Raw genomic sequence first — 17,727 nt, forward strand, 5'->3', positions numbered from 1 at the left:
CATAGGGTGCTAGGCAGGAATACACCCTACCTTAATCCAATCAGTTATTTTTATTCAATTAGCAAAGACTTTTTTCACTTTATAAACCCTTAATGCTTGTGTATAGACTGTAGTGTAGATCATTTTCATTTTGGGTTTTGCTTCATATGTTTTCAAAAGTTGTTTATTCATTCATTCATTCATTATCTGTAACCCTTATCCAGTTCAGGGTCGCAGTGGGTCCAGAGCCTACCTGGAATCATTGGGCGCAAGGCAGGAATACACCCTGGAGGGGGCGCCAGTCCTTCACAGGGCAACACAGACACACACACACATTCACACCTATGGACACTTGAGTCACCAATCCACCTACCAACGTGTGTTTTGGACCGTAGGAGGAAACCGGAGCACCCGGATGAAACCCACGCGGACACAGGGAGAACACACCACACTCCTCACAGACAGTCACCCGGAGGAAACCCACGCAGACACAGGGAGAACACACCACTCCTCATAGACAGGCACCCGGAGGAACCCCACGCGGACACAGGGAGAACACACCACACTCCTCACAGACAGTCACCCGGAGCGGGACTCGAACCCACAACCTCCAGATCCCTGGAGCTGTGTGACTGCGACACCTACCTGCTGCACCACCATGCCGCCTCAAAAGTTGTTTATTTTTGCAAATAAATAAACATCAGATTTCTACTGATGTAAATACAGCTTGCTATGAAACACTTAATACACTTTTGCTAGTTAAATTTGCACATATATATGTAATGTAAGATGAATTTTATTAAGGTTGAATATATCTGGCAAAAAGCACAAATAACAAAACCAAACAATAATCAATTCCAAACTAAACAGAAAGCCTCTGCAAAAGTATGTAGTTACAAACATTATGTTAACGTTCCTGCGCATATTTTATTGATGCATGCAAAAAAAATATCGTATTTCTTGTGTAACAGTCTTGCTCAGGGGTTTCCATCCCTGGCCCCAGACCAAATCGCGCCCATATGTCTGTGAAGGTAGTCTGCAGGACCTATGCTTCACAACCACAGATCAAGGCAACAAACAAACTTAGAAAAATGTAACTACTCGTCAGAATTTTACAAAAGGTCAACAAAAATATGTACCGCCAAAATAAGCTCATATCACTGTTACATCAAAATATAAGCAGAGGCCTAAGGAGATTAATGAACACCAAACACTTTCATTCGAATCCGGGTCGTCATGTTCTGTCCATGTCACTCCTGCACTTCTTTCTCTGCCTGAGGACACAAACATATTTGATGTTACCCAAACAAACAGTTAAATAAGTTTCATTATTTATTTGATTCATTCTGATTAAATAACTCCCACTACTGTTTTCACTGCAAGTTGGGTCTGAGGAGTTTTTTCTTTCACCTGATGGGAAAGGAACACTTGGAAACTTACGTATGTCTGGAAGGCTCATTCATTCATTCATTCATTATCTGTAACTGCTTATCCAGTTCAGGGTCGCGGTGGGTCCAGAGCCTACCTGGAATCATTGGGCGCAAGGTGGGAATACGCCCTGGAGGGGGCACCAGTCCTTCACAGGGCAACACACACACACACATTCACTCACACCTACGGACACTTTTGAGTCACCAGTCCACCTACCAACGTGTGTTTTTGGACTGTGGGAGGAAACCGGAGGAAACCCACGCGGACACGGGGAGAACACACCACATTCCTCACAGACAGTCACACGGAGGAAACCCACGGGGACACAGGGAGAACACACCAACTCCTCACAGACAGTCACCCGGAGGAAACCCACGCAGACACAGAGAGAACACACCACACTCCTCACAGACAGTCACCTGGAGGAAACCCACGCAAACACAGAGAGAACACACCACACTCCTCACAGTCAGTCACCCGGAGGAAATCCACGCGGACACAGGGAGAACACACCACACTCCTCACAGACAGTCACCCGGAGGAAACCCACGCGGACACAGGGAGAACACACCACACTCCTCACAGACAGTCACCCGGAGGAAACCCACGCAGACACAGAGAGAACACACCACACTCCTCACAGACAGTCACCCGGAGGAAACCCACGCAGACACAGAGAGAACACACCACACTCCTCACAGACAGTCACCCTGAGGAAACCCACACGGACACAGGGAGAAAACACCACACTCCTCACAGACAGTCACCCGGAGGAAACCCACGCAGACACAGAGAGAACAAACCACACTCCTCACAGACAGTCACCCGGAGGAAACCCACGCAGACACAGAGAGAACACACCACACTCCTCACAGACAGTCACCCGGAGGAAACCCACGCAGACACAGGGAGAACACACCACACTCCTCACAGACAGTCACCCGGAGGAAACCCACGCAGACACAGGGAGAACACACCAACTCCTCACAGACAGTCACCCGGAGCGGGAATCGAACCCACAACCTCCAGGCCCCTGATGCGCCACCGTGCCGCCCCCTGAAAGGCTCAGCAATCTTAATTTTGTAAATGAATTTTTCAATAATTTTTTCAAGATTTCAATGAAAATGTAAAACTGGGTCCGTGAAATTGTCATCAACAGGATGAAATTATAAAATACTTATGAAAAATGATTTAACCCCTTGCATATGAGTGCTAAAACATATCGTATGGTGTGTAATAATAAAGTGACATAAGTTGTTTTTAAAAGCACTGAGACTTCCGCACACACACAGTCCAGGAATATTCAGGATACTGACCCTCAGTTCAAATAAACAGGACACGGTCCACATCAAAGATGGTCTCACAAAGCATTTCACCCTTCATAAACACACATAAGTGGAAGTAGAGGAAGGAACTTACATAAACTTCACAGGACATGTGTGACATGGATGGACACGCTATTATGAGTGTTACATGCCACTACATTCACTTTCTGAACACAGTCACACAAACATTCTGACCTCACCAGACCATGACCTCCTAGCATTGAATAAACCAAACAGTTCCTATACAGAAGTGCCTACATCCTTTATAGAAGTTTATACAACAGATAAACTGCATCCCAGCTGCCACACTCTCCTTAAAACACTAAAGGGTCAGAGAGTTTCTAACAAGTGCTGAAATAGAAAAGAGGAAAAGGACTGAGCAGTCATCATTTGTGTCCTTTCAACCCCTGCTACCCCCCACTTGTGTGTTCCTCAACGTAATTTTGACGTCTGTCAAACTCCAGATGACCCATCTACTTCAGAATATTTAACACTGTTCAAAGGATGTCTGGATCTTTTGGAAAGGGAAACCTTAAAACATTTGCCACCTTAAAGTCCAATTTTAATCGTTTTTGCCTCACATCTTTCATTTGAATAACAATAACATAGCTACAGGCTGTCCATTTAACAACTGCTTTAGGTTGAGTGACAGTCATATGTAAATTATTTCTTGGATATGATAGAAATAAATGTTTTTCTCTGCATATTTATTTATCCCATTTTCACCCTGTTTTTCATGGTGGATCAATACCAGTGCTGCAGTGACACTGACATAGCGGTGGTGGTTGTGTGTTAGTGCCTTGTGTTGGTAAGAATGGATCAGACACAGCAGTGCTGCTCAAGTTTATAAACACTTCAGTGTCACTCCTGAACTGAGACCAGTCCAACAACCAAAAACTATACAGCCAGGGTCTGGAGACACCTGATGATGCATCTACAAGGTGGCTCTACCAGTCTCAGCCTCCAGTGAGTGGGCACAGTGTTTTAAAACAATACGGTACACGTGTATGTAAACGTATTTGTATATCTAACTGTATTCAGATCTTCTAATGCAAGCTTTACACCATGCAAAATATATGACACATTCTGCGATTTCACTTACTGCGTATGAGGAAGGGGAGCTCCAGGCCCGATTCCTCACAGCTTGAGCAGATTGAATACAATGGCTGGGCCTTTGAGAGGATGGATTTTGATAGTAGAACATGCTGCAAGACTGGGTTTGGGAGTAGGATCTTTGCCTGGAAGGAGTTAAAGGGCAGACACCGTTCATGAGACTTTGCACTCGTCGAGAGACAGCCAAGGCGAAGAGTGAGACTGGGGCTGGAGCAGGAAGGTCACAGGTGGGTTGGGGTGTAGGGTTTAAATGGCTGGATGAAGTGTGAGGGTTCGGCACTGAGCTGGACTGATGAATATTGGCGGAGGAGTGTGGATTAGAGTTGGAAACAGATTGGACGGTGTCTGGTGGCAGGTAAGTGAGGGCAACTTCAAGTTGTGGCTCTGCAGAATCGAAATTGGAGTCAGAGGAATTCAGGATGGAGTTCACGTCCCAGAAGATATCAGCCACAGGCTGGTGGTTGGGTGGGTTTGGATGGATGGTGGAAACATCTTGGTCTTCCTCCTGTCCTTCTGTCCTGGATCTCACTTTGTTTGTCTCCTCTTCGTCCTCCTGACAATCTCTCTCATTCTCTTTCCAGTAAACATCAAGTGGAGGCGGAGGAAAATCATTCTCACACTGGTCTTTTTCATCCTCCATTACTGTGAAACTCAAACCTTCTTCAAACTCCTTCATCCACCCGTCTAACTTCACCACTTCCCTGTCATCCCTTTTTTCTTGAAATCGCATTCTCCTCGCTCTAAACTCTTCTACCCAATCCCTGTCTTCAAAATCACCATCCTCTGAGACCTGGTCTTCTGTTTCCTCACTTTCCTCTGCGAATAACGTCTCCGTATCTGTGTTCAGCTCCAACTTACCCACAGCTTTATATGCTGATTTATCTCTCACTTCTAAACCTTCTTCTTCATGTTCATCATTGCATTTGTGGTTCACCAGCTCATTCTTACACAGCTCTATGCTCCCGATTCCTTTCTCCGGATTCTCTCCGTGTTTGGGAGGGCACTGTATAACCTCAGTCTCTCCATCGCTCCGCTCCAGACAGTCTGAAGCCTCCAGGGTGAGGAGAATCTCATATTGCCTCAGGCTTGGCCGTCGTCTCTGAGGCACAACAGTGAAGGTGGTGAGACCCTCTCTGTGAGAGCAGTTTCTCCATAGATGGCCACTAGGGGGCGCAATAGCATCAGGGTCCAGGGGACTGGCTGGAGAGGAAGGATCTGACTGTGGACTGTGAGAATTGTTCACTGCTGGAGGTGAATAAGTGAGAGACCTGGAGGGAAGGGAAATCGGAAGAGCACAGTCGGTCACAGACATGTCAGCAGGAGAAAGTTATGAGCTCAGTATTGAGCTTCCTCACCCTCAGGAGTCTGCTGTTGTATGTACACAGTGGTTTTATATGCACATGGGTGCATTGTGCAGCTTTACATTTACTCACTCTAGACAACTGCTGCTGGTCAATTTTCCACCCACCCTCTACACTCTAATGGGACCACCACGGACCAGATGTTATTTGGGTTGTGGACCAATCCTTGCACATAGAGCTGGATGATGTGGCCATAATTTATATCACAATATATTTCTTAATTTCGGTCATATGTTATAATTCAGATTGAACAATAATAATCCTTCTAGCCCCTAAAGTTCCTGGGGTCAGAAAGTGACCACTGATAAAGGAAAATGACCAGCCAATTGTTCATGGAAAAATAAACTACAGCGTAGGCCTAGCGTTTCACCTTTGAAACTAGCGTTCCAAAGACAGTATTTCATACATCACAAGCCCAAGGAACCAATCCCATCAGGTGAGCAGCAGATGGGTGGGTGGAGATAGGGGTAGGAACCAATTTCATTTTCAAAGATCCCCATGTACTCAATGAAGGAAGAGGGGTAGTGTATGCGTTTAATGCAAAGACCTTCAAAGTGTGGGGCGCGCGCCCCTAGCGGGGCACCATGGAATCGCAGAGGGGGCGCGATTTTTTTGTAAAAAAAAAAAATACAAAAATATATATTTAAACGTCTCTGTTACAAAACGTTTTATATTGTTTAATGTTTGAATGTTTTATTCCACATTCCATTATTTTTATAAAGATAAACCAAAATGAGTGTCGTGTGAGAAATTTAGCGTCGTTGCTGGCAAAGGTTCAAAATGGACTACTTCCTGTTTACAAAATCAACATCAGAAAAATCAGGCAAAGCACACGCACAAAGTGAAAATATGTTGAAGATTATCTAGAAAATATCTAAAGGACTGAAATGGAATTTAGATGAATTAGGGACTGGAATGGGAGTGAAATAGTTGTATATGTGCTGCTTTTTATTTAAGCAATTATTGTTATATATAAAAGTTCTGGACAAATGGGATGACTTGTTATTTTTATATAAACACTGTAGTAGTCTGCATAGAGACACGTTTTATTTGAGGGGGATGGGGGCAAGTTCTCAAAAGTGCCATTTGAATACCTTTGTTTTAATTAACTAGGTATTTATTTTCTTTTAAATAACTGTCATTTGAGGAACATGGACGAGCTGGATTTGTTTAATCAATGACCAGAAGGAGGCTATAATTAGGAGCCATTTGCACATAAAGTAGTTGATTGAAGTAGATTCAGAAATATTTTGCAAATCTATTAATCCAAAAGTGTGTTACACAATTGAATCAGACCCCCCCCCCCCCTTCAGTATGTTATTTCTACTGACATTTTAAGTGTCTAATGAAGCAACCAGAAAGACCTTGCTTTTTCCCCCCACACATGCATTTGATAAAATATCTGTGATTTAATAACAGCACTTACATGAGAAATCAAAAATTTCAAAGCAATGAAATAAAAAATACCTTTCAGGTGACAATTCTCTCTGTTCTTCTGTCCTCATAACATCCATGAACTCAGACAGGATCTCTGTCATCAGAGAGTGGGACTGGGTGGGTGAATACACAGTAAAATCACTGTACTGGTTTGAACAGCTGACACTTGTTGGAACATCCTCCTCCTCTTGAGCTTCTTCTAATGAGGCGAAGTTAAATGAGGCTCCTGCACAAGTCAAAGTCACTGCTGTGTACATGACTTTACACAAACTCTTTTGGCTTCTTAAAGAGTAACTCCAGCCCTAGTTCAAAGTGGTTGACTGATTTGCAGAATGTGATGTGTCCTTGTACTTTCACAGAGGGGGCGCTGACCACAATAAATATGTTATTTTGACAATTTGGAAAAGATTTGTTCAAATTTTAAGCAATGTGTGTATATTTTATTATGATAGAGTCATATTCTTCAGCTGCTAAATTAAAAAAAAGGTCTTAGGTTGTAATTACTCTTTAAGTATTTTAAATCATCCACTTAAATGTTCATGTATCATCCATAAAGCTGGCATTAAAAAGTAAAAAGCTGTTTGACTCTGACACCCAAACACTTTTATTTACACATGGAGATGTTATTAATGTTGACCAACTTTACATTTGGCACAAAAAACACAACAGAACAAAAAGTGTTGAAAAGGAAAGACAACTAACAAACAAAGCAAAGACAAATGTAGACAGATAAAAATAGCTTGTGGCAATTACAATCTCTTCAATTCAACATGGTTTATTTTCTAACCATTTCAGGTAGAAAGCTAAATAAAATCATCAGAAAGATAATCAACTGTTAGCAAAGTAGCACCTGTACATATACAGTACTGTGCAAAAGTGAGCAACCACGTTTAATTTGCATAAAATCATGTCAGACCTGAATTATTCATCTTTCTGAGGCGCTAAAAGATAACCTTGCACAAGTAGTGGGGACAGTCAAAGTTAAATAAGTGAAAACTGAATTCAAATAAATATTTCCCAGAAAAAAAATATATAATGAGAAAAGAGCAACAACCGTGTAAAACCAGGTAGACCACCGAAACCAAACAATCACAATCAGATAAACAGTAGTGAGAAAGTGGATACAAACAAGTTTAACTCCTGCTTCAGATGAAAATACTCAGAGATGTTTTTGTCCGTGAGAAGGCAACACAGCGATGTATGTGTAACTCTAGAAGCCGATAATTCATTCACTCATTATCTGTAACCCCTTATCCAATTCAGGGTCGCGGTGGGTCCAGAGCCTACCTGGAATCATTGGGCGCAAGGCAGGAATACACCCTGGAGGGGGCCCCAGTCCTTCACAGGGCAACACAGACACACACACACACACTTTTGAGTCACCAATCCACCTACCAACGTGTGTTTTTGGACTGTGGGAGGAAACCGGAGCACCCGGAGGAAACCCACGCAGACACAGGGAGAACACACCAACTCCTCACAGACAGTCACCCGGAGCAGGAATCGAACCCACAACCTCCAGGTCCCTGGAGCTGTGTGACTGCGACACTACCTGCTGCGCCACTGTGCCGCCTTAGAAGCCGATACTGAGTAAAGGAATCAACTGGCACTAGAGCCCACACCTCACCATCACTGAATGTGTTTGAGATTAGTGAGGACTGCGTGAATACTAGTGAATACTGAATCAACTACAAAGAAGTAACAGTCTTGTATTTAATATCCAATTTGACCGAAAAGTATATACATAAAAGCAGACTGACTTTTGCACAATACTGATTATGGGAGACACTGATCAAATGAAGGCACTAGTTATACATAAAGGGCATGGACCTGGAAATAATTCGTCCAAATTGCTAAATTAAAACTGTTAAAACTGAGCAGCAATTAAAAATACTAAACCACTTTGAGGCGGGCTGTCGTAGTCATTTCCCCATTTGGCCCAACCTTAATTATAGATTAAATCTGTGATCTTATTATAAAAATATATAGACATTCTCTTGTTGCCACACCAATCAGCAGATTGTGTGATCCACTCCTGTACTCTGACACTTTAGAATCACAATGTCAGGACCAATGGCTGACACTGACATACAGATGACAGATAGGTGACATAAGGCTGCTAAGGGTGGAGAAGATTAGCCCATCACCGGTGAGCAGGAAGGTGAGAAAAGGACAAGAGAAGAGGAAGAGAAGGAGCCACACATCTCCTAAGCACCCCCTCCTGGCAGGACGGCATCTGAACAAAAGCACAGAGGCAAGCCAATGCTTACTCAAATCATTAAACTACTGAGTTTAAAGTGTTGCTGATCTGTTGAAAGTAGGCGTACACACACTGCTTTAGATCAAAAGGAGTCCACAACATTCAGGTTCATAGTTTTTTAGCTGACAATCTCAATTAAAACAATAAGTAAGTCATTATACGTACTGTTACATGCAAAAAGTTGGACACCACGGTCAAATTGTGTTTGATTTTCTAAGTGAAACTAAGTGAATACTCCTTATACAAAAAATAAAACACCAAATCTTGAGGATTTTAAATGGTACTTAGAAGTCAACAAATCATAATCTGACCAGGTGCACCCAAACCTTTGCATACATCTGACCGAACTGTGAGCCGTTCTAATGTCGGCCCATTGATAACTAATGTACAAAAATAAGCACGTACCTTTTTCTATACCATTACAGTCTGGTACAGAGGAGCTGGGGCATGGAGGGGGTGGGGCTCTTCGTTTGGTCCTCTTCAGAGACGACTCGGTGGAAGAGACACGACTAAGCCCACCCTGAATCAGCACACACGGGTCATCTTCAACATTAACTCACAATGTAAGGCATTTTTGAGATTCATTATATTGCATCTGCAACTTAAGCATGCTTTTCAGTGTGTCCACACACCTGTTTTCCACTAGCTGGGTCAGAAAGCAGAGTGAAGGACTGACTGGAGTTCAGTCCACAGGGGAAGCTCTGAGACCCCATCAGACTCGGAGGCTGTGGTGCCCGTCTCTTCTTTGACAGATCTGCGGGAGGAGTGGAAGTGGGGGAGCTTCCCTTGAGACAGCTAATGCTCACCACATGCTGTTTGTTAGGTGCTGGAGACGTGGGGACACTGCCGGTGCTGACCACACCCTATAGAGGCCAGGAGAACAAACAAATCAAGCAAAAAGCCATAAATATAAAACCAAAAAGAACTTTAATAAAAGATGTACTGATCAGTTGATGTGGTCTAATTAGACATAGATACAAACATAGAGAGAAAGTAGCAGTTAGTGTTGTAAATACTATTTGGGCATTATATTCCTGACACCTGTCTTTACACAAAACCCACGAGTATAATCGCACAGGAGAATTTTGGTCATTCAATGAGCAATAGGAAGTTAACCAGAATACATATAGAGCAGGGATGGGTAAACTTTTCAGCTCAGGGGCCACACTGAGGGGGGATTATGGGGAGTGAGAACTAAAATACATAAATTACATGTAAAACCAAGTAAAATATTACCTACCTACCTTAATATATATTTTATATTTATCTATTTTTTAAATATAAATAAAATGCCAGACTCATTTAATCATGTGAACGTTTATGGTTGAATGTGATTTCGTAATTTTTTTTTTAAACCTTTATTTCTGCTTGGTGTATCGCAGTCTAAACAAAACAAATACGGCGTTTAAACGGCGCTTTCGACAAAAGTTAACGGTTAATGTGTGACGTCTTAAGTGGTTACATCACACTGGCGTGATTAGTGACTGTCGATACACGATATGCGCCGCTGCCTGATTTGGACGGCGCATGCGCAGGACACAATTCTTGTGTACACTACAGATAAGCTTTACTTATTTCTTCTTCGAGTTTAATTGTAAAGAGACACTGCCCTCTTTGGTTGAACGTCATGTGTGTCCCACATCGTTATTCATCATGGTTTGTTCAAACAGAAGACTACCTCAACACGGATATAGTCAGTTGTAAATAAAAACACACTGCAGGTTCTCTAGATGTTTAAAACGGCAAAAGGCAGTGAGGAAATGCTAATTCATGTTTAAACACACAAAGTTACTCACTCTAAAAGACTTTTTTTTTTGCTTTGGAAAAGACTCTTGCTGCTATAAGCTATAAGCGTGAAGGTCAGCGCATGCGCCGTCCAAATCGCGTAGGTCTCGCAAATCGGCTAGCGACAGTGACTCCAGAGGGGTAGTAACACTAGTAACGTCAAATGTGACGAATAAACATCTGTAGATGTAATTAACTCGGCTTTAGCGCGCCATCTAGTGGACTCAGTTGAATGCAGGATATTGCAATATCTTGAAAAAGGTGAAATTAATGCGTTTTTAGGACAATTTTGTAAATAAAACGGATGTCCGGACGTCCACTGACGTTATCGATTGGTCACCACTTAACTAACTTATTAAGATGGATTTTGGACGTCCATTGACGTTTAAAATATGTCCTTGATGGACAGACTACTTTTAGACCTATTTTGAACGCCCAGGGATGTTCCTTGTTTACTGGGTACCCTAATCGGGGAAATATATATATATATATATATATATATATAGACCAGGGTTTCTTAAAGGTTTTAGGAATATATCCTATGAAAGATTTTGCACAAGAAGAACTAGTATTTAATGATACGTGCTAAAGCTCTCAATGTATAAAGTAGATACCTGTAGAACCTCATTATCTGATGGACAGGAAGACATAAACACATTAAGACAAAGTCAGACAGACAAACCTCTTCAGCGGTTTTCTTGCTTCTCCTGAACAAGCGGAGAAATCCTTTGTTTTCTTTGTTTCGCTGGCGTTTCTCCCTGATCCCCAACTGTCCCTCCTTGCAAACTGAGTACAGATTAATGAAGTTAGTTTATTAAATGCAGTGCAGATTGCATGCAGCATTTTGTGAGGTTTCAACAGCCCATGGGTTTGAAAAGCAACCAACTAAATGCAGAACATCAGTTCATATCGATGAATATCTATTTCACAATGTGCATTAATAAGCAAATTGACCATTTGCTGCTCAGTTATTTCTTGGCTAGCACCACTTTTTTATTTAAAAATCCTAAAACTGGCAGTGCGTGTCTCTGGCTACTGTTTCTACTGTCTGTGAACGAACAAAGAAATGTCAATGACAGTACAGCAGTTAACCACAGGGAAAACTGCACTAATCAAAGCATCAGTGAGATCAAAAGTGAACCATAGTATGAACTTGTAATCTGTCCAGTTCCTTACACGCTTGTTTGTTAAAATGGAAATGCTATGTCTGACTTTGGCACAGAGAGCTGTTGGGTACCTGTCGGAGTTGATGTCGTTGGACCCTGTGGAGTATTTGAAACAGCTGCAACAGGATGAAAACACTATTAGCTGCAAACCATTGATCAAGAGCAAAACAATAAAGCACTGACACATGGAGCCACACAGTCAAAGCCCAAAAAGAATGGCTGGCACATGGGAGCATGAGTAACACACATCCGAGTACATTCTACACTATGGTCAAATGAGTCTGAACCATTTTCATACATATTAATAAACATACGTACTTTTAGTGTCTTTTGCATAAACTTCTCTTATGCCGTAGTCATTGAGTGTTTTGGTGAGGTCAAGGGGGTCTTCTGAATGGCTGTCTCTCAATAAGATGGTGGCGTCGGGATCAAATTCACACTTTTCACACACAGCAGGCATTAGTTCAGCCAGCGGGACCCTGGGATTGACTCGCACGACGGCCTTATGGGACTGCCTGTAGTTTATCATCAAACGCACCGTGGCCTGGGAAATTGAGATTGGGAATTATGAAATATAAATTTGAATAAGGAAAATATTGCACCATTAATCAACCAAGACAAGACGCTGCTATCTGGACATAAGTTTGTGGACATGTGCTTCTGAAACAAAGGGTAATAATAAGCACTGTGTTCCCCTTTGCTGCGGTAACAACTTCTATGCCACTGAGCTGTAAACTATTAGATTTAGCAAAGCTAGCTTTGGTGTTAACGCTAACTTCCAGTGTTAGTCACTCCCCTAAAACATAAACATCGCTTGATAAGTGACTGAGACAAGAGCACAACTCCTTGCCTTCACCTACCTCATGTCTCAGTCACATTTAAGACAACACCCAGCTGCGACACCGCTGTTCACTGTGGTCATCCCAAAGGATTCATCAAGTCATTTTCTCCAAAGGATTCATTTTCTCCGTGTCCGCATGGGTTTCCTCCAGGTGCTCTGGTTTCCTCCCACAGTCCAAAAAAACACACATCGATAGGAGGATTCGCGACTCAAAATTGTCCATATGTGCGAGTGTGTGTCACCCTGCCAAGGACTGGCGCCCCCTCCAGGGTGTGTTCCACGAGTGACCTCATGTAGGCTCACAATTAAATGACTAAATTGATTGATTGTAGTCTTACAGCAAGTAAGTTTGAGGTAGAAAAGTGTTATTCTGAAATGCTTGACTTACCACTGGCATGTTAGAAACTCTTCTGTTTGTGTCATCGCCTTTATTTTTCAGTACCACCCGCTCAGCTTCCAGAGAGCCTATCAGAGAGTTGGGTTTGAATTTGATCTGATTCTGATTGGTGGAGATGAGCTCGATGATGTGGTCTGATGGGTTCAGGTGGTATTGTGCACACAGAGTGATCAGCAGGTCCATCACTGGTTTACTACAGGAACACACACACAATACCCACTTTATCACTCTCTGTACATTCCATTTAAGTTAATCATTGATTAATGCATTCTTGCGTCCACTCTCTTTCTCCCTCTGTGTCTACGCTGATGAAAATCCTACTGAACACTGTACACATCACTTAATATGGTACCAAGCCCCTCACCTGCCATGCACTGTAACAGCTCTCTCCTGCCCTCCTGGGAGCTGCACGGTCAGGGGCAGGTCCCTTTCAATCAACTCCTCCTGCTCCATGTGTGTTTCAGACCGAGTCAGCGTTTCAGGAAGACTATTCTGGAATGTTCTATCAGAGGCAAAATTTAATAAAATGTTATTAATATTCAGGTCACTACCCCTTTAGGCATTTATAATTATGACCTGCTAAAGGGCAGGCTTTGTGACCCTCAATCACTAGCTTTAACTCCCACAGCAACCTTTAATATACACTGCCCTTGTATCTTATATTTTTCTTGTTTTATATTTTTCCCCTGGAGTCCCCTTAAGAGATTTGTACAGTTGTGTGTACCATAAACATTCATTTTTCACTTTCTAACCCATCTTTATCCCTTGGGTTTAAAACAGGCTGTTTTTGCTACCGTGCCTGCCTTTATGACTGACATATGTAAATGACTTCTGTTCTGGTTGGCTGCCCTGTGTTGTGCCACATTCAAAGAAGCAGTCTGGGGCTGAACTATTGCAGGCTGAATGCCCAGTTATACGGTAAGGTGTGGGCTTTTTATTAAAAACTCAAGAGTGAATTAAAGCTGGCTGTTTTTGCAGATTAGTTTCCACGTCTGGACCAGAGGGATTAACCCAGTGAGTGTTTCACAACGTTAACAATACTACACCAAACTCATATTTCCAAACAGTGAGGCACATTCAGCTCTCCATGACATGGACTCTTAAAGCTCTCCTATGACCTTGCTTCTTTTTGTTTATTGTATAAGGTATCATCTCCATTCCAGCATGAGGATGCCAGGAGGTGCTGGGCTGCTGAATCTGACTCAGGGTGACTAACACTGAGCAGTGGAATGTGAGTTATGCTCTGCCTGTAAAACTGTGAAAGTATATTTCTGTTGAGGACTTTAAGTATATACCCTCAGTGTTCTGCATGTACCTCACTGCCATAAAGGAATTTTGGATGTAAAAATGTACTGTATCCTTGAAATGTACTGTCTCAGATATTAAACATCATTTTCCAAACAACTGCATGTGTTAGCTTCCAGCTTTTAGGGGGGGTATTAAACACCCAGTAAACAAGGAACGTCCCTGGACGTTCAAAATAGGTCTAAAAGTAGTCTGTCCGTCAAGGACATATTTTAAACGTCAATGGATGTCCAAAATCTATCTTAATGAGTTAGTTAAGTGGTGACCAATCGATAACGTCAGTGGACGTCCAAAATACGTCTAATAGTCGTCTTTTCAATGTCGGTGTTTGGACGTCTTTTCAACTTTCATTTTCAACCTTAAGAGAATGTTGATTAGACGGCAGTCATTACGTTATTTCCACGTTAAATCAACGGCTAAATGTTTACTGGGCACTTACCACCACTACGAATAATTCTAACCGTTTGTTTTAACAGTTTAGATCAGAAACCTCTCTACATAAATATTATTTACAAATTCATAATTTCCTGAATGATCAGGTCTGTTGTCATGTTTACAACATATTAAGCTTTTAAAAGCTTTCATTTTCACTTTGGTGCCCTTACTACACCTAGATTTGATTTTGAGCTTAAAGCCTGACTAAATATCTGATGGCTCACTACTCACTATGTAGTGCACTATGTAAGATAAAGACTTCTGCCCCCAAACAGATGATCACACTACATATCTGATAAAAGAAGGCAAGCTGGGACTTATTTTGTCAGTCCTGACCCAGTAAACATTTAGTCGTTGATTCAACGTTGATATAACGCAATGACTGCCGTCTAATCAACGTTCTCTTAAGGTTGAAAATGAAAGTTGAAAAGACGTCCAAACACAGACATTGAAAAGACGACTATTAGACGTATTTTGGACGTCCATTGACGTTATTAATTGGTCCCGAAATAAATTACTTGTATAAAACGCGTTTTGGACGTCCACTGACGTTATCGATTGGTCACCACTTGATAACTAACTTATTAAGATGGATTTTGGACGTCCATTGACGTTTAAAATGTGTCCTTGACGGACAGACTACTTTTAGGCCTATTTTGAACGTCCAGGGACGTTCCTTGTTTACTGGGGACACTCCACTGTGTCACTGTGGACTGAAAATAGTCAGCCAAACAAAAATATTCAGTCAACAGCGTCCTGTGGGCAGTGTCCGGTGTCCACTAACGAAGGACTAGAGAATGACCAACACACACTGTCCAGCAATAGACAAGCTACTGTCTCCGATTTTATATCTGCACACCACACACCCAAAATAATATCTGCTCTGTGGGGGTCCTGATTATTGATGAACAGTCAAATAAGGCTGAAAAGTATGCAGAGCCACAGATAAGCTACATCCAGTAAACATTTAGCCGTTTATTCAACGTTGAAATAACGTAAACACTGCCGTCTAATCAACGTTCTCTTAAGGTTGAAAATGTAAGTTGAAAAGACGTCCAAACACAGACATTGAAAAGACGACTATTAGACGTATTTTGGACGTCCACTGATGTTATTAATTGGTCCCGAAATAAATTACTTGTATAAAATGCATTTTGGACGTCCACTGACGTCATCGATTGGTCACCACTTAACTAACTTATTGAGATGGAATTTGGACGTCCATTGACGTTTAAAATATGTCCTTGACGGACAGACTACTTTTAGACATATTTTGAACGTCCAGGGACGTTCCCTGTTTACTGGGCAGTCTGTAACTATAGAACTATCAAGTGTAGCCACATGGTCAGTGAAGCACTTTATTGTTTATACCACCGGTGACCCCCAGAGGAATGGGAAAAACCGCTAATACATCTGCTAATGCACAGGGGGCTGTGTTTGCTTCAGTTTTATCGCAGCTGCGCGTTATTATCCAAAGCAGCGGAGCGACGCAAAGCCACGCACCGGCGAACACAACTCGCACACGCCTGGGCCGCACTGCGCATGCGCAGCGCAGACTTGCCCCTAAAGAAGTCAACACAACCAGCTCAAATCCTCAAATCCCACCTGCCTTCTTTAACACCCCTGCTCACATCAAACAGGTTACATTGGGCTTTTCTGTGGAGAAATATATATATATATATATATATATATATATTTATGTGAGAAGTTTACTGCGTCGTTTCTATTTATTTATTATTATTTATTATTTAGTTTAAAATTAAGGGGAAAAATAAAACTCTAAAATGGTGACCAAACTTTCTGCACAGGGCTAATTTTACATACAATTTAAATCATATTTGCTGCAAATCCACAGCAGTTGCGCATTGGTTTACTGGACTTTACCCACAATTACAGCATCACCCTCCTTCACAACTCTTTTAAAATTAAATTGTTTTAATTATTTAATCATTTAAAACTAAAATGTTAAGATTGAATGTATGTAGTAAGCACGTGGCGTTCTAAGTGTTCATATTAAACACACATTTATAGAACAGAAACAACTAAAAATAAGAGTCTCTCTCATTCATGGATTACACTTGCATCTCCAACTGGTTTACTGGAAGACTTAAGAAGTCTGATTACATCAGTGCAGGATTAGCCACAGCATTACCAGGTAACACACACACGCGCGCGCGTGTCCCATATTACGTACAGCGTGGGAAAGAACAGAAATAGGCAGGAGACCGAAGTCAAAACTTTACGAACAAATAAAAGTCCTGCTTACCTTCCTCCTGCTTTTCTATCAAATGTTCACTCTCCACTCGCCCGTCGGAGACTGTGGGGAAAGAAAGAAAACAGAGAGCAAGAGTGAGTAGTAGAGGTCTGAGTTTGAATAATCCTGCTTTAGAGAACCTGACAGTATCTTCTGGACCTGCCCCTGTGACATCAACTAATCTGTTTCCTCTGTGGGGGTGTGTGTGTGTGTGAGAGATTCAGTGTTTCTAGTACATTTCTAAATTGTTCTGGTACTAAGCGAAACCCAGCGTTGAGTTAAAGGGACATTGCCACTTTTTTGCGTTTCCTTAAAAAATCCTTTAAAGAAGTTAAACAATGTTTTGATATTGTTATTTTATTGTTTGATTGTTCCCAGTAAACAAGGAACATCCCTGGACGTTCAAAATAGGTCTAAAAGTAGTCTGTCCGTCAAGGACACATTTTAAACGTCAGTGGACGTCCAAAATCCATCTTAATAAGTTAGTTATCAAGTGGTGACCAATCGATAACGTCAGTGGACGTCCAAAACGCGTTTTATACAAGTAATTTATTTCGGGAATAATTATTAACGTCAATGGAAGTCCAAAATACGTCTAATAGTCGTCTTTTCAATGTCTGTGTTTGGACGTCTTTTCA

At 41.8% G+C, this 17,727-nt stretch overlaps 1 protein-coding gene across 4 annotated transcripts; it reads right to left on the reverse strand.

The window, feature by feature from the left end:
* Positions 1-770: 770 nt before the first annotated feature.
* Positions 771-17,268, reverse strand: cobll1a (cordon-bleu WH2 repeat protein-like 1a). Of its 4 annotated transcripts, XM_066666669.1 has the most exons (11): positions 17,102-17,268; positions 13,460-13,597; positions 13,087-13,288; positions 12,176-12,401; positions 11,929-11,973; positions 11,374-11,477; positions 9,539-9,769; positions 9,312-9,426; positions 6,677-6,872; positions 3,838-5,116; positions 772-1,253 (listed from the first exon to the last, which is right to left on the reverse strand). In XM_066666669.1, exons 2-11 carry the CDS (start codon positions 13,546-13,548, stop codon positions 1,230-1,232), a joined length of 2,511 nt encoding a protein of 836 aa, XP_066522766.1. In that variant the 5' UTR covers positions 13,549-13,597; positions 17,102-17,268; the 3' UTR covers positions 772-1,229. The 4 variants fall into 4 exon arrangements, with proteins under 4 accessions (XP_066522769.1, XP_066522768.1, XP_066522770.1 ...); XM_066666672.1 differs by lacking the exon at positions 13,460-13,597 and having other exon boundaries at positions 771-1,253; XM_066666671.1 differs by lacking the exon at positions 11,929-11,973 and having other exon boundaries at positions 771-1,253.
* Positions 17,269-17,727: the final 459 nt, after the last annotated feature.

Source organism: Hoplias malabaricus, chromosome 3 (genome assembly GCF_029633855.1).
Source record: "Hoplias malabaricus isolate fHopMal1 chromosome 3, fHopMal1.hap1, whole genome shotgun sequence".
NCBI classification, from domain to species: domain Eukaryota; kingdom Metazoa; phylum Chordata; class Actinopteri; order Characiformes; family Erythrinidae; genus Hoplias; species Hoplias malabaricus.